General features: G+C 35.4%; 3 protein-coding genes across 3 annotated transcripts in view; 2 read left to right on the top strand and 1 right to left on the bottom strand.

Moving 5' to 3' along the window:
- LOC117988228 (ommochrome-binding protein-like) overlaps positions 1-25,058 on the top strand; it is a 259,232-nt gene that overhangs the window by 90,050 nt on the left and 144,124 nt on the right. The gene's annotated exons all lie outside the window — the stretch shown is intronic.
- Positions 1-25,058, bottom strand: part of LOC117988215 (DIS3-like exonuclease 2) — a 95,973-nt gene that overhangs the window by 32,993 nt on the left and 37,922 nt on the right. The window lies entirely within an intron of this gene.
- Positions 9,349-10,686, top strand: LOC117988136 (uncharacterized). The gene has a single exon (XM_034975255.2). The coding sequence runs from the start codon at positions 9,476-9,478 to the stop codon at positions 10,034-10,036; it is 561 nt and encodes a 186-aa protein (XP_034831146.1). The 5' UTR covers positions 9,349-9,475; the 3' UTR covers positions 10,037-10,686.

Raw genomic sequence — 25,058 nt, 5'->3', positions numbered from 1 at the left:
TGGTAGACTATGACCAAAACCCTTCTCACTCTGAGAGGAGACCCGTGCTCTGTAGTGAGCCGGCGATGGATTGATCATGATGATGAGTGCCTAATCCCCGCTCAGTTTGGCTGCCGTAGCCCGTAGTCGAAATTTTGCCAGGAGAATATTGTTAATAATATTTCTTAGTATTTATTTTGATCGGTTGAGCTAGGAATATTAGTTTAGGAGGAGTAAAGAACATTAGTAGGATAAGACGTCATGGGATGAATACGGGAAAATCCTATTTTTTTAGCGGTTGGGGACATTTTAAAGCAGTGAGACCCCCCACTCAATAAATAATTTTATACGATGGTTTATGAATATGATAAAGTACTCTTACCAATTTGTAGAACATTGTTGATGTGATATATCTGTCTGAATACACTGAATGATTTGTTATAGAATCATTATATACTAAAAACTATATCCTTGAACTTTTAAAATAATGACGCTGTAAAAACATGGGGCATTTATAGATAGGTACATCTACATAATGATTGTGACAACTTTTAGGCTATCGCGGAAGCTAAGGCTATGAAAAGACTGAAAGTTAGAAATAAAATTTATATTTTAACATAGGTAGGTACTAAAGTACATTTTTGTAAATTAAGACAGATTTGATCTGTTTCAGCGGATTAAAGTAAATTAAGCTTCTGGTTCATTGTATATCATATCTCCATATCATAGATTTCCATAAAATAACCCCTGCTTCTATACAAAAGTCATAAGTGCCATATTTGGGGTTTAAATAGATGTTATTCTTTTTAAACTTTTCAATCGCCTGACAGACCTACCCGCCACCGTTAGCGATCTTGTTAATCTATTATTGTTAAAAGTTAAAACCTAAACAAACAAACCAGTCTGTTCTCAGCCTAACTTAACATAGCAAGCCCAATATGGTATTGTACCATACAATTCATCTTGCTCTAATTGTGGTGTTTAATGTCTCTATTGTGACAATGGTAAGTCCAAGAACGCCTACAATGTTGATAGAAACTTCCTAGATCGATCGATAAACGAAGATTAATCGAGTGTAGTCACAATGTGGTCATAACAATAAAATTGACATTTTCTTGTATTTTAGACTTTGCGTTTATAAAAATTGGTCAAGTGATCTGATAATATGCGTAAGGGTGGGTCCCGTAGCTTTTTGAAATATTTAGCATTTGCTGTTATACCGGCAATAGAAATACACATTCTGTGAAAATTACACCTTTCTACCTATTACGGTTCACGAGATACAGCCCGCTGACAGACAAATGGATGAACAGCGGAGGCTTAGTAATAGGGTCCCATTGGTCCCATAGCACCCCTCGGGTACGGAACCCTAAAAAGTATCTGAAATAGGTAAATGCGTCAATTTTTTGCTGAATCCTTTGAACTACAAAGCGTTGGTTGTGGTAATTTTATCTAATTTGTAGTTTGTACATATTTATAAAGCAAAATAGTAGTAACTAATTAAACACGTGTTTGTTATCTAAATACCCGATACACGTTTGAGGTATTTCTTAAAACAAATCAATGTATGAATGTATGTATGAATGTGGAGCTTAAATTCTACGAGAAGTTGCAAATGAACTGAAGTGGACATAACATACAAGTACGCTGGAAGAGGTGTGCCATACAAAATGACAGTAATTTTTTTGTGCCGATTAGAAGCGCCGCACCGAGTATATCGAAAATTAAAATTGACATTCAGAAGTGTAAAATGCATATTTTACCGCCTATTAATATATATTTTTATAGTAAGGAAGAATCGGAAAGGTCTATTTCAGACGTCCAAAACCGGTCACCAATCCAGTTACTGACTTGAACCTACCTTGGGCTAACCTACTTTTTGCTTACTTGATTAAGTTACCACGATAAGGTAAATGCCATAAATAAATCATAATAAGGGTTTTTATGTATGATTGTATAACCATAGTCTCAGGGAAGTCATTCGAGTCAAAAGAATAATTATGGATAGCATAATAACTAACAAAACATTAATTTGACCTTTAAAATTATTAAAATGCTAACGTGGATGGAAACGAGCCGTAACTAATTATTTATTTATTGGCAACTGCCCTGTAGCTTAAAGGTTGTATATCTGACACTTTTAGGTATTTTGAAGGCATTTGGTATCATGATATGAGATCATTTTAAGAATGTACGGATAAAGGTAACTTTTCGCTTTGTTTCCAAGAAAGCTAAAAGTTACCAGTTATACGTATTGAACTAAGAGCCAGTGCGTGCCAGTCCTTCGTTATTTTATAAAAGCTGAAAGTTTATCTGTGGGAGGAACATTTTGTTGGATGTGTGTTTGGATCATGGTGACTTTGGGAGATAACTGGTAATAAAGGTGTAAAAAAATCTTACGTTGAAGTCATCGACGTTGAAGTCTAATTTTTTTTACATTTTCAATTCATTAGAAATCACGTCATGCATTATCAGACACTTAGTATGGTGGCAAACCCCTACCAGACACCCTTAAACTTTTGAACTTTAAGAGCGCCTGGCAGGGGATTGCCACGACACTAAGTATCTGGCATGACGTGATTTCTAAATTCTTATACTACTTATTCCGAAGAAAATATTTAAAAAAAGTATGAACTTTGAATTAAGATTTTTTTACACCTTTATTACCTGTTATCTCCCAAAGCCACCATGATCCAAACAAACGTTTCTCCCAGTGATAGAGACAATGCGCAGAGAACTTTCAGCTTTTATAAAATAAAGGAGATTTGGCACGTGCTGGCTCTCTCTCTATAGGTACATTTTTATACTCAAAACAAATTCAACACTAAAATATTCGTTCAATACGTCATATTCATAATATAGTGATAGCCTATGGAAAGATAATATAGTTATCAGCGGCGAAGAGTCAATATAACACGATTCCTATCGGCTTCCCTTTAAGAATTGGCATAATATAGCGTAAGTAGGTACTATTCACATAAATTCCGTAATACGTTCGTAAATACAAAGGTTCGATCGTCACAAATGCTAATTTTTCTTTTGTTATTAAGTACTAATTTAAGTTAAAAACATAACAGCTAATGTAAGTAACATACACCTACGTCCTACAGTCCTACACCATACAAGCCGTAAAATATCGGATTCCCTAGTTAGATTTTTGCTTAGTATTTATCTCTTTCATTTCCCTAGCGAAAGCGAAAGTAGCGAACTAGGTCTGTCTCGCTCTACGGTCGACTAATAAAGACCACGCCAATTTAATCTGGCCCAGTAGCGAATACGAATTTGGAACTCTGACAGGTCAGACAAATTTGACGTAAATAACTCGGTTGGATCCGAGTTACCCTATAATACCTCCAAATTAAAAATTATATTAATAGTATTGTTTTAACAGGTACATGCTACTATTTTGAGTATTTTGTATTTTGAAGGGTTATTTGATATTGATACATTTGTTTTTGTGAAGCGGCCATGCTTGTTTGTTTTTAAAGTTGTTAGTGGTGTTTTATTTTGATATAATAAATTGGGGATGTGATTAATAACTTATAAGTGTAAGTTCACGGTAATTTTGATTCAGTTTGGTAAGTCGAAATCAGAAATGGCCTTAATTCACATAGATTGTTGTTTAACAGATTTCTTGTTACGTAACGATAGTAATTTTTCTAAATTAAGTTTTGAAAACAAAAATCGAACAGCTGATATTCTTTTAGATAAGTACGTTTCCGGCTTCCCTTTATCAGATTTTCACCCTTCGCCACTGATAGTTATACCTATACACTAAAGATATAATTAAGCAATATCAATCAATATGCTTGAAACTTGCAGTTTTTAGGCCAGGTATTGCAAACAATGCGTGCAGTCCGGTCCCCTAACAGCCATGTTTGGAATAATGATGCGTCCAATCCAACCACAATTCTGTCACATGTCTGTACTGGTACAATCAACAATGATCTTTATCTGTAATCGGTCAGTTTTTGGGTTCCGTATCCAAAGGGTAAAGCGGAGCCCTATTAATGTCACTCTGTCTGTCCGTCCGTATGTCACTGATCTCTAGCTTGTTGACGGATATTTTTTCAGAGTTACAGAATACAGACCTGAAATTTCTATGTAGAATGTTGACTCATAACCGAATATTGAAATTAGAGAAAAAATATTTTTCATGCGAAAGAAGAGAATTAAATTTTATTGTTGACAAAAATGTTGCGATGCACATTTAAATTTAGTTTTTTTAGGATTATAGACTGTAGTACGGAACCTTTGGTGCGCGAGTCTGACTCGCACTTGGCTGTTTTTTTTTTCAATTTGGCAAATGTAGCTTGGACTTAAAACTATTTAAATTTTTTTCGTTAATTTATAGCACCATAAAGATTTTTTGAGGCTATAGGTATCTACTTAAATATTATAAAGTTTGTTTGTAGAGGGTAATTTCGGGAACTACGGAACCGATTTTGAAAATTCTTTTACCAGTACAAAACTACATTATTCCTAAGTAACATGAGCTATATTTTCCAAAACCACTACAAAGTAAAAAATAACTTTTGTTTCTAGTTTCAATATGTGCAGGTACGTATATTGAAGTCGGGCAGCTACACGCTTTGATTTCTAGTTTATTTTATGCTCGCCCGACTTCACATACATAGGTACTGTATACCTAGACATATTGAAACTAGAAACAAAAGTTATTTTTTACTTTGTAGTGGTTTTGGAAGTCGGTTTTTTTAGTATTTTTTATTTTAAGCTTTTTAGTGTAAGTAGCTTTGGGCTTCGCCGCAGTCGGGTAAAAATAATAGACCATCTTGCCTCACTGCGGTGCACGGTGGTCTGGATGAGATTTTAGATTTAATTTAATTAATTATAGTTTTAATTTTGTATTTGTTATTTTAGTTCTAATTTAGATTTAACTTTATTTAATAGAATTGTTAGTTAACCTTTATCACAATAAATGTAAAGAGCAATTTTACTATCTATAAACCTCAATTCGGTGAATTTTTATTATTTTCCGTGAAAATAATATAGTAGTAGTAAGTAATTTGCGATCACAGCTTGCGATGAACATACGTAAATTGCAAAAGCTTTCCAAAGCTGAAAAGGTCAATCTTCTGAAATATATGTAGGTAATAATATGCCCGCACGTCACATGCATGCATTTATCAACTGTGTATTGTTGGCATTGTCCCTTACGTAACAATGTATTGCGCTCAAGCTAATAATACTCCACCAAAGCCTGGTTATATGTCCTGGTTATGATCCTATTCACATCAATGTAGTACGTAATGTTACAAAGCTCTACCTAATTATAGACACTATCTTCTATACGTAATATAAATGGATAAACTAACTGACTGATAGGTTAACTTATCAACTTATTTGTTGTCATTTTTCAGGGTACCTAATTCAAAAAGAATAACTACTTAGGTTGAATAAAATAAACTAAGTATTCCAAATTGGAAATCTAAGCTTTAAAACTTTGAACATCGGCACAAAGTTGCCTGACTGACTGTCGGTATTCTAGACTCTAGAGGATATACTTCGGACACATCATATTTCGAAGTGTGCCCAAAAAGTTTTTGATCTGGTTCCTCCCTCGCCTTTCTACTGTTGTACACGGCAAGGCATCGCCAAGGTCTGCACCTGTACTTAGCTGGAATTCCACGGGCACGTACGAAGTGAATTGCCGCCCTCTTTCTAATTCGAACCACTGGATATGGAATGCCCTTTCGGATTCAGTTTTACTCTTCACTAAGTAAGTTCAAGTTAAGAGTGAACAGGCAGCTTCTAAGCGAGCTCTCTCCATCTTAGCTTCATCAATTGCTACCAGGTTTGATTGCAGAAAAGCGCTAGTCTATAAATAAATAAAAATGACTACACAAATTTCAAACCCCTATTTTACAGTACGCCGCAGATACTCGTAATAATGTACATCAACCTTTAGAAAGAGATAGCGGCTTTGTAGAGCATTGTCTCTGTCTTTGAGACCGACAAAACGTCACATAGGTATGAGTGACATAGACAACGCTCTACAAAGCCAGGAAACATTGTACCTATATGGATAACCGATATAATATTATAGTCAAGGCACTGACTCGTTTCAAAATCAGTATGCTGAATAATCTTTTTACCGCGAGCGGTTTTTGTGCTGCCCATGTTCGATATGACCGTCGACTCGAGAAGAAGAAGAAGAAGACTGACTCGTTAAACCTATGTAATACTTATATCTAATGGCCTAGAATATTGTTTAGTCTACGTCATTATTTTTCAACCCACGCCAAAAAGAAAGTAGTCGTAATCGAACCTGTCATCAAAAAACCGGCAAAGTGCGATTTAGACTCGCGCACCGAGGGTTCTGTACTACAGTCGTATTTTTTCGACATTTTGCACGATAAATCAAAAACTATTATGCGGAAAAATAAATTAAAAATCTATTTTAGAATCTACAGGTCCCTTTCCTATGATTTAGGTATAACTTACTTACTTAGTTTGAAAGTTGAAAATACTAATTATTTGTTCATGAACACTTTCATTCAACAATTCACAGTTTTCAGATTTTTGCCCTTACGTGTGCTTACAAGGCCTACCTACCTGCCAAATTTCATGATTCAAGCTCAACGGGAAGTACCTTAAAGGTTTTCTTGACAGACACGACAGACAGACGGATAGATGGTCTACAGACAACAAATTAGTGATCCTATAAGGGCTCCCTTTTTCCTTTTGAGGTACGGAACCCTAAAATCTAGTAGGTAGGTAGGTATACTGCTGTTACGTTATTGCAGCTTGCAGCTACAAAATGTGCGCCTGTAATTTTCCGAAGAAAACAATCGCCGGAGCGCGACCGGCTTCACGTGCATCGAATCTAATTTTCTAGAAAAGTGTCACGTGGTAGTGCTCACTGCTCACGCGACATCCCAGTCGCTATTCTGGATTCCAATCATAAGAATAAATAGCGGAGTTCACGTACCGACATACGAGCATGGTGATTAATAGATCGATTAAACGCTACGAGGCTTATAATTAACTACGAACAATAATATGTTATGATTGGTTTTCTTGTATCTATATAAGCTCAAAGCACATTGCGGGTGAGTTAGAGCTACGCGACGCATCTTTTCTCAAATTTCGCTAAGTAAACTGAACTTTAATCTTCAGTAAATATTATAATGTACTATATAGAATGCGACAGGTCACAAGTAGAGATGGCAATCGGAGAGGTAGCGTCCCGCATGCCTGCACAGCCCTCACGCTAACAAGTGCGGGCGAGCGCGGGTGGCGCGCGGGTGTGCGGGGCGTTCCCACGCCCCATACTCCGATTTATCTCAACCTGTTGCGGACTGTACTTACTGAATATTTTACATTATTTTATCTTTTATTTATTTTGGTAATAAGCAGTCGTGCATATAGATAAACAGTGCCGAAAAAGGAATCTATTTGAAAAATAGTATATTTTAAAAATATTTTTAGGTAGGTACATTACAATGTTCACAGATTGAGAATAACAGTAGAATTATCATATCAATAATGAAACAGCAAAAAGGATAAAAAAGTTTAAAAATATGAATTAAATCATCTTTTTCAGTCAACGTGCACGTGAGGTACCTAATATTTTGAAAATCGCATCGCTTCGCTTTGACTCTGCTACAATGTGCCTTGAGCATTATTTAAATACCTACGAGTATTATTAACCACCGCAATTTATATAATAATCCATACTTTCGAAATTAGAATGTAATAATATCTATAAATGCGAAAGTTTGTCTGTTTCCTACTGTCTGCTGTCTGCTAGCTTTTTACGACCAATCTGTTTAACCGATTGTGACAAAATGTACAGAGATAGCTTTCATCTCAGAGAAGGATATAAGATACTTTTTGTCCCGGAAAATCCAAGAGTTCCCATGGGATTTTTAAAAATCCGAAACTTACTAGAACAAAGTCGTAGTCGTATCTGGTATATTATAAGTGTTTCAATATAAAATTGTGCATAATTTAAATTATTACTCATATTATGTACGATTTTAAATATTTACCTAAGTAGGTACCTACTTTTTATAGTTGCTGTGTAAGTTAGGTAATTGTTTAATTCACAAGGGCGCTTCTACTAAAGTTTCATTAGCCGTAATCAGCATAAAATAAGTATAAAACTTGTCTACTCTTTAGGTAAGTAGGCAACATAGATTTTATTAATACATTTTGAGAAAAAAAATATATCTAATAGTAATAATACCTAAGAATAATATCTTAAAATAGATTAAAAATTTTAAGATTTCATAAAATTTAGGCATTGAAAATTATATTTTTTACAGTCAAAAGTTATATTCAGACTTATTTTTTTTAATGGATTTTGTTTACATGGATTACAGTTAATCAAGGGCTTAATATTACGTGAGTCAGAAAGTTTATTCAACGCCTGTTTTGTATAGTTTACTCATTTCCTTGAAACACAACTGGACGAGAAAAAAACAGGCGCCAAATTTATTCTTAAGCAATAACAATATTCACCACGGAAATGATTTTTGTTTGTATGATTTATTGACTTAGGTCAAGTTATGGCGCTTCTGACAAGTCTGGAAGAGTAGACGAGAAACTCCAGAAAAGGCGGAAATGTAGATTGCATAAGGCTTCTTTGATATGGAAATAGGAAAGAGTGAACTAAACTAAACAAGAAAATAGTGACCAATCTTTGACAGTGATAATTATTATTGTCTCTAATGAGGGACAGAGCAGAGAGTAGATACATTGGATGCATTAATTTTTTTTTCTTCGGGTCAACAAACCGTAGAGGTATCACAAAGTTTAGAATAGATTTAACTACTTATGCGTGTTATCAACAATTTTATTTATTGATATTATTACTTACTTTTAAAAAACGCACTCTCAGTTTACACTCAAACTCTATAAGTTAAATTTACTACTAATTAATAATCATGATGGTTAGTAATTTAACTTATACTTAGAGGGCATTACTAATTAAAAGTTTGCTGAAATACCGTCCGTCATGCTCCTATATACACTTGGATACGGCTATCCATGCATTTAATCGATATCATAATAGTATTAAATAAAATTAGAATCCGAATACGAAATAAATAATAATTAAAAAACTTACGAAAGTTTTGTACTAAGTAGGTATTAGAAACGTCATACGAGGAAAGGAACCCATTCACAAAACCTGGTCGCTAAAAAGCCGTGTTTAGTGAAAATAAGGAAGAAGATTCGCGCTACTGTCTAAAGGGGCGTGTAGAGGCCTGCCGCTGACAGGTTTGTGTGTACGTGACAGTTGCATGGCATGGCCAGCCAACAATACTCTTCACGCATGCGCCAAAATATCCTTATAAGGTTGACCCCTGCCCCAGAGCGCCAGTTTGCAACTCTTATTCGGGAAGCTTACATTACAATATTAACCCTACAATCAAGTGCGATCTGCGAAAAAGTTTGAGGAACATTTGTTTCCAAAAAAATAAAATCTCTTCAAGTGAAGAGATCTTTAAAGTGTTATAGTTTGCTGATCATGAAGAGCAAGCTGGGAGTTGACTTAGTGGCGAGTGAGAAGTTCGTTAACGATTTACCTATGAATATGGTCGGACAAGCACCTAAGACCACACCACGTCGGGAATCCATAGCACCTAAAATTGTTGTGTGTCCACCGGTAGAAGAATCATCCGAACCCATAACAACAACTCGCGGTACACGTATATTGAAAGCCCTGAGTAAGCGTCTATCTCGAAGATCTACTGACGCAGACTCTATGGGCAGTTCGAGCAGCAACGATAGTATGTCCTGTGAAACTGCACGAACGGACGGTCGTTCCTCAAGTTCATCGAGTGATTCCGGTAGTGACAGCTCGGAACCTCATCGTCGCCATCGTTCAACAGTGTCCTTACGCCGTGTATTCCAAAATCTTAACCTAACGAGTCGTTCACATTCCTGCTCACCGACGGAACGGCAACCCAAAAAGCAACCACAACCGAAGCGAATTCTTCGCCAACCAGTCACTTATACTTACGTCAGAGGATTGTCCGGCTTACCAACCCAAAGAGTACCACGACAGACGGTGGGCCTCAATCGGTAAACAACACGCCGAGTTCATCGGAAGATCAAAGTAGGAGGAGATCAAGACTGGTTAATTATAAAGTGTCAATATTAAAATCGCTAGAAGACAGTTTTCGTCATATCATTAGAAACAGGTGTATCAAGGGCCAGTTAAAAAAATTAAAGTAATATTGTCTTCGTTAAGGACCAAATAGGGCGATGGATATAAGAATTTTCACACCGGAACCTTAAACTGCAGTGTGGACTGTAGCATTTTATGGGAATTGTAAAAGACTGTATTGATACGATTTATTGGGAAACTGGATGAGAAAGATCATTTTAGTCAGAAGACAGAGTTCTTATTAAGGTGTGGATAGGTAAAGACATAGGTACTTATTAACTTGTAATAACGGTTCTATCATCCAAGTCTTATTTCCCGTAAGAAAGAATAGTGCCTTTCCAGAGAAGAATGTAGTTGTAGCTAGTTTATCTCGTATACATCTACTATACATCTACTATAATAATCAATAATCTAAATATTTGCAATCACCTAATGCAAAAGAAAAAATGTATATTAATTCTTTCTTTTTATTAGATCAACACCTCTATTCACATATGTACCTATTTATATATATAATAGTATGTTTTAAATAAAAATATGTTTGAATTATGCACCCTTGAACTCTGCTAATAGATGTAAATGTAGCTAGGTAGAATAATTGATTAGATATATAAGTAATTTTTATTGTACCTAAAGATTTTGGTATTCACAATAAAAAACGTGAAATATATATTACGCTATCATTTAAAACCTACCTACCTCTCCACAAAACCTAAGAAATATTTTTCATAAATGCAATCCATATCTATATCTATACTATAATATTATAAATGCGAAAGTGTGTCTGTCTGTCTGTCTGCTAGCTTTTCACGGCTCAACGGTTCAACCGATTTTGACGAAATTTGGTACAGAGATAGCTTGCATCCCGGGGAAGGACATAGGCTACTTTTTATCCCGGAAAAACAAAGAGTTCCCACGGGATTTTTAAAAACCTAAATAGACGCGGCGCGGCGCATACTCTAGCGCTGTAATAAATCTAATATAGTAACAATTTAACGAAATTAAACACCTTTGCCTTTATCAAAATACTTAAAATTTCCAAAGATAGGTACACAACTTAACTGGTAAATATTGAATCAGTTAAGTTTTAGTAAAATATCCGTAAACATACTGATGATTCTTATCAATTTAACGCCGATGACAATAAAAAAATACTTAAGTAGGTAAGTACAAATAAAAATGATAACTAATTTAGTTAGCCACATAACTAAAATCAGTAAAATTGAAAATATTATGCAACATACCTATCTTTATTGTTTAATGATAATTGTTGACAAAAAATTAACAATCAACATTAAAGTTTACATTTAAATGAATCAATAAAATAGAGTCGATTAATACTATAAATTCATAATAATATTAATCTACAAAAGCATAACTTCGCTTTCCCCGCCTACGTTAGATTATGTCGCAAACACGTGACCGAACGAGAAAATATTCCACAAGTAGCAATCCAAAGTTTTCAATTTTCTCTTAATTGGACCCAATAAAATGTTCTTTACAATTTTTTATTAAACTGGCACTGTTAATTTAATACCGTATTCCAAGATTCGAGAGTAAATACCTATCGATCTGTAGAGCCTTGAAAATAAAATGTTTTCTGTAAAATGGTGTCTGTTGTCTATAGTGTTATCTAACTTTTGCGGCAACTTGTAACTTGTTTCAGTGATTATTAGTATGATAATAATAATACCCAGTTTGTTCTCGCTTCTCAAACAATATCAACATGCGACTTTTGGAAGTTTGAGGATCTTTTGAAAGTAAACGAACTATTGACGCAATTTCCACAACTTAATAAACTTTTGTTAACAATAATTATATTATCCTCGATACGGATCCTACCGGATACGTACTTATAAGTTTTAGTGTCAAAATATTGGCAGAGAACAAATATCTACACAGAATTTTGTTTAAAAAGTTATTTACTCAGATCGATAGCTTCGTAACTACGCAACAACAAACTCAATAAAGCCGGTTGGAAACTAAGTAACATAAATCACTAGCTATGTGAGATAGTGAGCTAAGCAATTCCTTCCAAGTTCCAACATGCTGTCAAGTAGGTTTTGACCATTGATGTTCGAAGCCCCCTTGACATATATAATCAAGAAGCGTTAATAATTAAGATGACCCTGTGAATAGGACTAATAATTTTGACTCTTTTATTAGATTTTTCTTCTAGTCTAAGATTATAATAATAATCCACAGAATTTATCGACTGCCAGTAGTCCACGTCTTTGTCTGCATTAAATGTTAATGTGTTATTTATTATTATATATTAACCTTCTTCGTGAAAAATTGTAGAATCAAGGCCCTAAGGTAAAAACTTTAGTTCAAAGAAGTCGTCATCGAGCGGAACCTTTTATAGAAGGATCGGAATATTAGAATTTTTCTCTATTATGGGTGTATGTAGGTAAATAAAAATAAAAATAATAATGTGCGACGTACATATTATTATATAATTACATATGGAAAATTAATGATGACTTTTTTAATTTATACTTTAGCACCTCTTGAAGTTATCGCACCGGGCGACTTTATCCGTGTGGATTCAGGTTTTCTAAACATGTTCTTGTAAAATGTAGGTAGGTACATTTTACCTGGTACGAATAGTACGCGCCAGGTCAAGATGGCAATCGGGGGGGAGGGGGGAGGGGGGGGGGCTCATATCCCGATTGTGATCTCGCCCTGTCGCGTACTATATACCTATACAGCTTTGTCCACCTCAATAAAAAATTGCGACGTAGGACGTGTTCAGCAAAAAATATTCTGTCGAAGTACGTACTTCTCGAAATGCCAAGGTCATTTCGTGGGAAAAGATTATGTTCTTGTTGTCTGAAATATCTATCTCTATGCCGCATGCAGCGTTCAATACACGACGAATTTTTTTGTGTGGATATGCAGCTCTTATAGGGGAGTAGCCATACGAAAAAATAGGAAAGAAAAAGCCACATACCAAAAAACTTTGTTCTCTTGCACCTTAAAACTGACGTCAAATTTTTGTTAGATTCTAGATACATATAGATGAGAATTTTGCATTCAGTTACCTCCACTGTCAACTGAACAGCTCTTTGATCCTAATACATAGAGCACGTCACAAGGTAGGTAAACTGCCAATGAACCTGACGTGTCGATAATAATATATTATAATTTATAATCAGGTTGCTAACCTATCTAAAATAAAACTGGAGTTTACATTATAATTTATCGAGAAAACGTATCAATTTTAATCAGTCCCAGTCAGCTTAAGACGAAAATGCCTACGTTTCGTCTTAAAGTATCGAAATCAAATAAATATATTTTTCTTGACTACAGTAATACTTACCAGGCCAGTACTTACTTCATTTGATGCTTTTTTTGGAGAACAGGTATTATTTAACGTGAACGTCAAATCCGTATTGAGTAATATTGGTTTGATGGTAAAATACCTACTTAGTCTGTGATTTAAACTCTCCGGCGGGCGTGGCGCCCATAGAATAGATACCTACTATTTAATACCACGTATCTACTAATATACTTACTAAAATACTACTACTAAAATAGGTACTAATCTAGCTTGAATTCCTTCAAGGCAAGAGTAATTATAGGAACATCGTCATTCGTCAAGCACCACCCTAATATTTATATATGTACCTACGATACCTACATCATCATCATTAAGTTATCTATGTATGTCAGCTACAGGTCGAGATGGCAATCGAAGTATGAGGCGTGTGGACGCCCCGCTCACCCGTAGGTTACCCGCGCTCGCCCGCACCGCGAGTTAGCGCGTGGGCTGTGCGGGTGTGCGGGGCGTTCCCTCCCCGATTGCGATTTCAACCTTTCGCGTACTATGCCTTATTTTTCTACTAAGTGATATCTAAGTACATAATAAATGAAAAACGATACTTCATCATCTTCGTCAACCAATAGGCATCCACAGCTGGAGATATGTCTTTTGTAGGGACTTTCACAGTCACTACGCCACGGTCTTGCGCCATGCTGCTTGAATCCAGCGGCTCCCTGCAGCCTGCGAGTCGTGATGTCGTCTGTCCACGTAGTGGGGCTGTGGGGGGTCTACCAACGCTACGCTTTCCGGTGAGAGGTCGCCATTTCAGCACCTTGGGACGATATTGGGATGTAGGTATGTAGTGAATATAAATATATTTCAAAAAAATATCCGTACTAGTAGAGTATAAATATTACATCACATTTTAAATTTGAATACGCGCGTTTTAAAAATATCTATCTGTCAGTAAAAATATATATACTTAACTATAATGCGTAAAAATTACCTTCACGCGCGCTATTTTAACTAACTTTATGTGCCTTTCACGTTTAAGTTTTATTTATTTATTTATTTTCATTTTAGTCCCTATTTTAAATTTAAAGGTGAACCGTACTTTTGACATGAGAGTTGCCCATAGAGTTAAAATGGCGCGTGAGAAGTCATTTTGTACGGACTATAGTTAGTTTCATATGTTAATACCTACTTAACTATATCATTCCCATCCAAACTCATACGGGAACAATCTAAAAGTAGCCAGCCCACAGTTTTGTAGATAAGGTATTAACAAAGTTCATGGGGGTCGATTAATTTTGAATCCAGCTCTAATATCGTGGTAAGTGGGCCGATTCGAAAACAGAAATAGGTTGTGCGGTGGCACGGCCGGAATACTTAATGAGCCACACTTTAAACTCAAAGGTAAATAGGAACAGGTAGGTATTCGTGCTCACGATTAAGTGGTAAAGGTAAGTAGTATATCTACTTATATCCAGATTTCGCATAAATGAAGAAAATATTTGATGGATATTGATTATAGAGAATGCTTTAACGGTGAGGGAAAACAAGCATCGTGAGGAAACCTGCATGCCTAAGAATTCTCCAAATGCTCTCAAAGACTGTGAAGTCTGCCCATCCACACTTCGCCAGCGTAGTAGACTATGGCCAAACACTTTTCATTCTGAGAGGAGACCCGTGTTCAGTAGTGAGTCGGCAATGGGTTGACGATGGGTTGATGAGATGTATAAAAAAGAAGCATGATCGAGCGATTGTACTATCAAAAAAATTGTGTCTGCCGGTATTATGCATTGCAAAGATTCAAGTGATTGCGGTACTGACTTACTTAACCTCTACCTAGTGGCTTTACCAATATAGTACCTAAACAAATAATTTAATTCAAGGTTTTAACATTTCCTGACTATGTAAAATTATTTTCACGCCCAATGGAGACCTCGGCGACTGAAGGTTGAAGCGGAGGTGGCATTGGTACTCAAATACACAAACACAGCCATAGCTAACAGTGCTTACCGTAGACACATCCATTGAAAACGCAAAGCACAACCCACCAAAAAGGTTTTGCACTAACATCTCAGTATAACAAGACATAGAAGCAACTGCTATTGCCGAGGCTGTACGTTGTCTACGTCACCGGTATCCCATTTTGGGTTAGTAGGTCACAAGAGGGGTATGCAGTTGTTGGGGAGCGGGGTTATGATTTTTAAACCCCAGTGACGTCATCCTGTGAGCCTTGGACCCCTCCCCCGGAATGATGAATGAATAGGTCGATAGGCGCTAACTAACGCTAAGTAGGTCGACTGCATAATAATAGGAAATTGCAAAGCAAGCATTCTTGATGCAGTTCGCTAATACTCACTGCGTCACTCAATCATTATTAGATTGTTTTTTCTGCGATGTTCTACGACAATTTTTTTCTTTTATAGCATTGTGAGAGAACTTTCATGACTATATTAATCTACAAAAATATTATAAAGAGGTAGAGTTTGTAAGTTTGGATGCAAAGGTAAGCCCGCACTGCGAAACTGTGGGAATTTTTTTTCTTAAGAATTCTGTTCCTTTCGCGCGCATTTTTTCGCGAGTACGCTCGGCTCCATTAATATGTCACAGAATTCTGTTGTTGAAATGGCGCGGGGAAAATTCGCAGTGCACGTTTACCCTAAGGGGTAAGATCAGATTCTGAAAATTCTTTCACTGACAGAATATACGAGAGATAGAATATAGAGAGAGGCCATAACGACACCTGCAAGGACTCTGCAAGGACTAGGGATTTTGAGTTACAATCATATTCATAGTGACAAAAGAAGGGTGAGCTCAAAAAAATGCTCTTTTTTTGAGCTCACCCTTGTATCTAAATTAAGTCTCGTTGCGATTTTAGCCAGTGGAAAAAGATTGTAAGTCAGCGTCCATTGAAGATGATAAAATGGTAGGTATATTTTAGTAACACATACTTACATAAGGCGGCCATCAATAATATGTAATATTATTTAATGTTATTCCTTGCAGGTGTGGAATCAATTAATTATATTACGTTTAGTCACGGGCAAAAGCTAGGTTATACATAAAATGACTATTATTGTTTTTGTTACTTTAAAAATTAGTATAACAGAAAATGAAAAAGAGGAAAAATGTACCTATAAATTATATAAACGAAAACACTTAGTAATTTTACTTTCTTGAATTCATGAATCATATTCCGGAAATTCTTTTCGATGAAAATTAAAGTCAATACAGGAAGGTCAATATTTCCATTTAGATTGGTTGATCAGATTTGAGAAACATAACGTTTAATAAAAATCGGTCAAGGGCGAATCGGACTCGCACACGTTTTTTTTTTCAGGGCGGCCATTTTGAATTTACAATAGAAATACACATACTGTGAAAAGTAGTAAGTAGATGCCTCCTACATCAATGGTGGTATTTATTTAAATATCTACTAACAACTTCAATGAAATTTAGCTTTTACGTTCTAACTTATACGAATACGTACGCTTCTAACTTATACGCTTTTATGCCACCACTTTAATCGCTATAATTGTACCGAGTTATAGACAGAAATGAGATTCATTATTAGGTTCTAGCTGATGCCCGCGACTTCGTCCGCGTGGATTTAGGTTTTAAAAAGTTTAGAATTTTTGATTTTCCAGGTTAAAAACCGACCAAGTGCGAGTCAGGCTCGCGCAACGAGGGTTCCGTACTATAGTCGTATTTTTTCAACATTTTGCACGATAATTAAAAAACTATGATGCACAAAAATAAATAAAAATCTGTTTTAGAATGCACAGGTGAAGCCCTTTCATATGATACCCCACTTGATATAGTTATCTTACTTCGAAAATGGAAAATACTAATTATTAGTTCATGACCACAAAATTTTTTGTGTGTGATATAATCACAAATTCACGGTTTTCAGATTTTTCCCCGAATGTCTGCTATAAGACCTACTTTCCTGCCAAATTTCATGATTCTAGGTCAACGGGAAGTACCCTGTAGGTTTCTTGACAGACCGACAGACAGACAGACAACAAAGTGATCCTATAAGGGTTCCGTTTTTCCTTTTGAGGTACGGAACCCTAAAAATTAGCCTGTCAACTATAAATAAAATAAATAAATAAATAAAATCCGTTCTTAAACTTGTGAACTAGCCTGAAAAATATTAGAATATATATTGTGACATTGACATTGTCAACTATACAAATGCAAAAATCACGTCGATCCGTTGACTTGGGGGACATCTGGACCAAAAGAAACTCATCCGAATGGCCGATAGTAAAATACTGAGGCGTTCAAATCAAATCAAATCATTTATTTGCACGATTGCAGGTACAATGATGGTGTTACAGTGGTTTATTTACAGCTACAATCCGCCATACAGTGGGCATGCAAAATTTATTTTCTTATTATGATTTCTTATGTTAAAATGTACATTCAAATACAAAATGTGTTTCGCGAATCTAATATTTTGTTTAGGGATCCGTTTGTGCTCAGTCGTGACGTGGTTAAATGACAATCTAACAAACAATAATAAACACGTTATATGGTTTATAGTATGGGTAGTGACGGGTATACTAAGGCCATTACGAACGTGCGAACGACATTTGACTGATTGCATGATGTATAAGGCTAATAATTTCATTATTTGATAATGTTGAATAACTTAATTTTTGATCTCTTAAAATATTTGCATACTATTAATTTAGGCGAATGTTATGGGCTCTTTATATTGTATACTTCCATCTTTTTTGTACCAACGTTCTTGCAAATAAATGATTATTCATTTATTTTTATTTATTTAAGGAATACGATGTAGAGCGAGATGAGTTATTAAAAAAATAGCATAGAAGTGATTAAAGTATGAATAAAAATTACAAAACTAAGACGCTAACTTCGGCACGCTACCCGTGCTGCGTTGCTCGACTCAACCGCAACCTAACAGGGCTTCTTTTGTGACGCACGTCCCTTTGCCCACCATAGCAAAAACGTGACTTATGTTACGATTTCCCGTCCTTATTTAGCCCAAATTAAAAATAAAAATACCAAAGAGTTATTTATGGCACCATAAGAAAGTACTTACCACAGTACCAAATTCTATTTTTGGTTTGGTAAAGCAAATCTCTTAGAAGATCTTATCTACGGGCCTCCAGGACGTGAAGATGGGTATGTGGGATTCTTAATGTATTGGAAGGCTCCAAAGCTACCTACGATTAAAAAAAATACCTAAAAGTACCTATTGTTCGCCACAGGTCGAGATGGCAATCGTGGTACGATGTGAGCCGTGCAGGGGATGAAGTCCCGCACGGCGCACACCCGCGCTGGCAATATAGTGTTGCACGAGTCCGAATCGACCGCGTTTATCAATTTCATTGTTTGCCTGTTACTTTGTGTATTGAACAATTGCAAAAAAAGTTGCCTGTTCGTTACGTGTAAAAATAAATTAACAAATAAAATCCGTTCTTAAACTTGTGAACTAGCCTGAAAAATATTAGAATATATATTGTGACATTGAACGGAAAAATTATTGTTATAAATATACTATAATAGGGCTATGTTTTACACTGACATATCGAAAAGAAGTCTATGCCCAGAATAAAATCTGATTCAAAATCAGTAGGACCGACCACACGAATAATTAAAATCACTTTCACAATCCGGTGTTTGACAACTAGTCAATTAATCAGTATCTTTTTATCAAATTATTTTATTTTTTACATCTGGCAAATTCCGTATTCAAATCAAGTGTTTGTAGCGACGTTAATAATATGTTCATTTGATTTGATTTGATTGGGTGCAAGTTCCGCAATTTTTTATGCATTTAAAATTATTTAAAAATCTAAGAAAAGGTTTGTTTTTTTTCGAACAACTCAGCTTTAACTACGTCATCATTGACAGGTGAGTTCGTTCTTCTCCAAAGCGCGTCACGTGGCCGCAAACCGCGAGATGCACGTTGACTTTCCTGTATCCTGGGTGACGCAATGGTTGCAATCGTAATTTAATTACGCTATTAATAACAGCCGTACTCAGAGTCGCTTAATCGTTACTTAAGTTTAGTTAAAATGAGACAGAGCTATATCTCTCACATAAATCTGTCTCGTTTTAACTCAATCTTAAGTAAAGATTAGCGACTCTGAGTACGGCGGAATGTGTTTAAAATCCTATTGTCTACTCTAAATAAATTAACTTAAGTGATTTCTATAAAATAAAGGTGGCAGAAGGGCTATTTAGATCATCCAAATTCATCATCATCATCATAATCAACCCATCGCCGGCTCACTACTGAGCCCCGTGCTCAGAATTAGAATGGGTTGGGTATAGTCTAACCACGCTGCAGGCAAGTGCGGATTGGCCACCACCCACCATTGAAACATTATGGAGATCTCTTAGGAAATCTATAGAGAACTTTTCCAAATTCATCATGATCAACCCATTACCGACCCACTACTGAGGACGGGTCTCCTCTCAAAGTGAGAAGGGCTTAGGCCATAGTCTGCCACGCTGGCCCTGTGTGTATATCCAAAGGATCAGGATTGAGGAGTTGGATCCAGAAATTAAAATGGGACCACCACCTTAACATCCTCTGTTGATTTAAAAAAAAATTGTCGGAAAATCGGTCCAGAAACCTGGAAAAACTCGATGTACATATATAAAAAAGTCGAAAAACGGACCGAGTTGAGAACCACCTCCTTTTTTGAAGTCGGTTAAAAATAGTAATCTATGTGTATCTTGTGTATACACTGGAGCCGATTCTCTTGTACACAATCTCTAAACTAAACTAAAATGACACGTCTAAATCTATTGCTATCCCTTTCATAATGTTGCTTGCGGAAAAGGATAGCACTAGATTTAGACCCGTTAATTTAGTTTAGTTTAGAGATTGTGTACAAGAGAATCGGCCCCATTATCATACTTAGACATTTTTCTATAGGCATCATTATCTGGCAATTGAGGCATACACCCCGCCGCGTTCGTGACCTACCATATCAGGGTTATAGACTCACCGCAGACTTTTGAAAGTCGCTAAAAATAAAATCGTACAAGTTCAGTCAACTGAACAGGCTTCTTTTTATTGATGACTAGCTGACCCGCCCCGGCTTCGCTCGGGTGGAGTATTTCGGACTGGGAGTGTCATCGTGAAGCCGTTGCTTGATACCTAAAATATCAATTCACTTTCAGAAATTCTAAAATCCCCACGATTTAGGACTTTAGTACTTTGCAGCATCAGGATTGAGGAGTTAGGATCCGAAGTTCAATGATGTAGCCTATGCTTGGTACCTAAATTAATTTTGCATCATCCGCAGTTACTGAAACATTACAGTTTAGGAGTGCTGTACCCTACATCATCAGGGTTGAGGAGTTGGGACTTGAAGTCTGAGAATAAAGTCGTTGCTTGGTACCTACAATATGAATTCACTATGAACACTTCCTGAATCTTGATAACTCAGGCGGGCAGTAACCCTGCAGCATCAGGATTAAGGAGTTGAATCCAGAATTTTTTATGTGACCACCACGAAAACTTTTTTTGTTGATTTAAAAAAAAAATTGCAAATCGGTCCAGAAACCTCGAAAAAATCGATGTAGAAAAAAGAATCACCTCCTTTTTGTCAGTCGGTTAAAAACCGATGACCTTGAAATATTTACGGAACAATCTTTAAAATATCCCCTTTCTAACAAAAAAAGAATGAATGAAATCGGACTACGCGTTAATGAATTACAACTCAGTATACATTTTAACTTTCATCCCCTCTCCTACGGGAACCATGCTGAATTTCGGGATAAAAAGTATCCTATATGCTTCCTCATAGTATGACCTCAAATCGTACCAAGTTTCATTGAAATCCATTCAGTAGTTTCAGCGTGATGCGCGGCCGTGATACAGACAGACAGACAGACAGACAGACAGATAGACAGACAGACAGACAGACAGACAAAAATGAAAAAAATTACAGTTTTGGGTTCAGTATCGATTATAGAGTGCCCTCGAAAAAAAAATTTCAAAATATCTTCAATGTACAGAATTTGACCTGTTACAGTTTTATTATAAGTATTTTGATGATGATGATTGATAGGCTTGAGATTGAAGAGTAACTTTAATAATATAATTTATGCCTAGTTGAAAAGAAGAGTATTCTAGTTATAACTACGTGGCAGGAAATACGTAGGTCGGAAGGGAATTCTACATCTCAGCATTTCGTGATATGAAACGTGAATGAAAAACGTTTTGAGTGAGTTCATTGGATGTCAAATACATATCTAAAGCTGAAGCTGACTTGTATCTACCATTCGAGGCGATCTTTTTACAATACAGGTGACATCTGACTTGTAACTTGTGTTTGTAATGTACTTTATCATGCATGCGTGGTCTTGGCTTAAGTATGCTCCATTTTTAACCGACTTCAAAAAAAGGAGGAGGTTCTCAATTCGTCGGAATATTTTTTTTTTTTTTTTATGTATGTTCCCCGATTACTCAAAAACGCCTGGACCGATTTTGAAAATTCTTTTTTTGTTTGAAAGGGTATACTTCAAAATTGGTCCCATTTCAATTTGGTGAAGATCTGATGAACATCTTCGAAGATAGATACTGGAACTCCTCAACGGATAAGAGTAAATTGCTCGCGATCAGTGTAATAGCTTAGTAAACAGTAGATTTTTAACCAGTCATAGCATAATTCCATGGGGCCACTAAAAATTGTGAAATAAAAAATTTTTACAAAAACAATAAAAACCGACTTCGTTACATAAACACTAAAAATTGAAAAATAATTTAATTTATTACCGAATATATTATGTATACAAGAGTTAATATCTCGACTCTAGTATCATAAGGTCGGATGTGTACCTCCGACCAAACTCACTTTTTTACATAAAGGTAATGAGCATTTCGGGCTCTTTCTGCCAAGCTGACACCAGTATTTCTATCTCTTTTCGTTGCAAAGATAAATACATGCATAATGTCGTATCTGAACACATTCTAAAAATTTGGAGAACCATAATTATATTTTTTGACTTGCGTATGTATGCACCAAAGCAATGGAGAAAAATGATAGATGTATTTTGAGTTCGACCATTATGCTACGAAATAAGTTTATTTGTAATACTAGCTGGTACTGCAGTTACGCACTTCTGCTTCTAAAATATGTAATAATTTTGTTAGGTAAAATCACAACAGATGTTATGCTTCGAATTTTTTGTATTAATATTTGGACTGTGAATCATTTAAGACTTTTTGCCTTGTAATATAAATGATTTTGCAATAAAATTCATGGAAGTAAGTTGAAATAAAGCTTTTTGTTTGTGACTACATTAAAGTTGATGTGATTAATAGGTAAGAGATCCATCCTATTTCACCAAAATTTTGGACTAAACTGCGGGAAAAAAGTAAAGAGCCAGAATAAAGCTGAAGACATTTTGAAAATATAGACTAGAAAATCTTTTAGGACCACGAAAATCACAGCATGGAAATCTAAACATATATTATAATAATACCCCACTAAGCAAAAAACCGTGCATTTATGGTGTTTTTTATGATTCATAGTTCAAATCATCAGTTCAAAAATTTATTGCCCTAGTTTTTAAGGTAGCCTTAAAAAATTAGAGTACCTAATCAATTTTTTCCTTCGTTACCCGTCTTATAATCGACCGAATTTGATATTAATCGAGAGCAGAAATTATAAGGCACCTACAATATGTGATGATAGTGATTCCAACGAAACACACCTAATTATAGGAAGCTTTAGATTATGTTAATTTAAATATAAATGTAGTATAAATTAATTTATTAATTAAACAACTAATAAAAGTGAAAGTAAAAAAATAAAAAAACTTAACTAAAACACGAAAGAAACAGTTTAAAAAAGTATCTGTTAAAAAGAACAGTCGAAACCGAAGCAATGGAGTTTTCAAGAAAGCAGAAAGTATTTTTTTATTACAAAAGTGGCAATGCCGGATTTGACTAACAGTAAATCCTTATACCTGCGTAGTTTCTGCACCTTAAAAACGATTCATGATGCTACCAGCAGTGTTGCTACTTTAATGTGGTCTGAAAACATCAGCTGCAGCGGAAGGAATAAAACAGTATCTTGTCTTATTTCATTAATCTACTAGAGAAGAAACAAAGTATTCTCGAAATTGTTGAAGAATTGACTTTGTGGTCTGATAATTGTGTCGGTCTTATGACCGACACAATTATCAGACCACAAAATCGGAGCATGATAATCGTAATGGCTTACTTATGATTATTATAAGGATTACCACACTAAAAGGTGATAAATCACAAGCTTTATGCTAAAATGAAACATGTACCTACGTGGAGTAAGATGTAATCCATGCACAAATAGAAAAAAAGGGAACAGCTGAAAACAATGCAGATTACTAAACTAAGAGATTGGTCACAGTTTACAAGAACATGCGAAGGAACAAAACTTTTTGATAAGTTTGATTTGGCACTACAACATATTTTTAAAGACCACATTCCTTTACAAAGGTGATATATCAGGACCGTTTGTTATATCAAAAGAAAAATAAGAACGGCGGGGATTTTCAGAATTCTGGCTACAACTAACGCAATAATGTTGGGTGTTATTAATTTATAAAAACTACTTTAAAGAAGACTTTTTTGTATTTCATTAGTATGTTATAGGTACATATAAACTTAAAATTCTTCCCCGCTTTCGCCCAATATACGACATAATGAGAAACCATTATCCACTGTAAAATATAACCAACTTTTGCAGTAGGTACCTGTTGACCTCCATTCTTACTTTACGTACCTAATCATTATAAGGAAAATCAGGCTATGTTGGCATGTTTAAGATTTCTATATTGATGTAACCGTCATGTATGCAATTCCACAAAAAATGTTTGGCCCACTGTAGGTTTCTAATTACTTTGTAATTTTTTTTTTCCAATTTTTGGCCGTTGTTTTTAATTAATGGGCTTTATTTGTGAATTTGTTAATGCTATTTTCATTCATTCAGAAGTCACAAGGTTTACACGGATGCAATGGTCAGACTATCGGGCGAATGCAATTATTATGTTTCAGATCTAACTAATCAGTTTCAGAAAAATCAGATAGGTACATTGTTGCTATCTCACAAAACTCCTAAATGATTTTTGTGAGATAACTACTGTGATCTTTTGTCCGAATATTACTTATGTATAATCAGTTAAGACGTATTATGAAATATTAAGTAATAGATCCGACTTTTATTTCAAATTTGTAATAGTAAAAATTGCAGCCATAAAGTCGGTTTACAACTTATGCACACAATTTTTTAGCACAGTTACGAATATTACCAGCATAAAGTCGCATATCGTCCATTTTGATGAAATTGTGAGTTTATATTTTATTTATTAATGATAAAGTATTTCTAGTAATGGTTAATGATAGGTACAGTTAAGTGTTAAATATTACAAAAACAACTGAAATTGTATCTCTAGTAGTTTAGAAATTATGACCCGATTTCCCTAGCATTTTTGTTTCGGCTCTCCTGAAAAGTAGCAAAAATCCACATCCGACCTTATGATACTAGAGTCGAGATATAGTTCCATAATAATATTTTTTGGGGTCGGTGCCAATGAGGTGCCATTGTGGAGTCCCATAAAAAGATGAAGACGTCTAGACGATTCGCGCAGCTAAAGCTAATTGGCACCGGCACCAAAAAGTATTATTAT

The sequence above is a fragment of the Maniola hyperantus genome, chromosome 14, assembly GCF_902806685.2.
Source record: "Maniola hyperantus chromosome 14, iAphHyp1.2, whole genome shotgun sequence".
Taxonomy (NCBI): Eukaryota; Metazoa; Arthropoda; class Insecta; order Lepidoptera; family Nymphalidae; genus Maniola; species Maniola hyperantus.
This window is presented reverse-complemented; position numbering and strand designations above follow the sequence as displayed.

What these genes read in the sequence shown, in the direction of transcription:
- LOC117988136 (XM_034975255.2), top strand. Translation starts at nt 9,476, where the DNA reads ATGAAGAGCAAGCTGGGAGTTGACTTAGTGGCGAGTGAGAAGTTCGTT.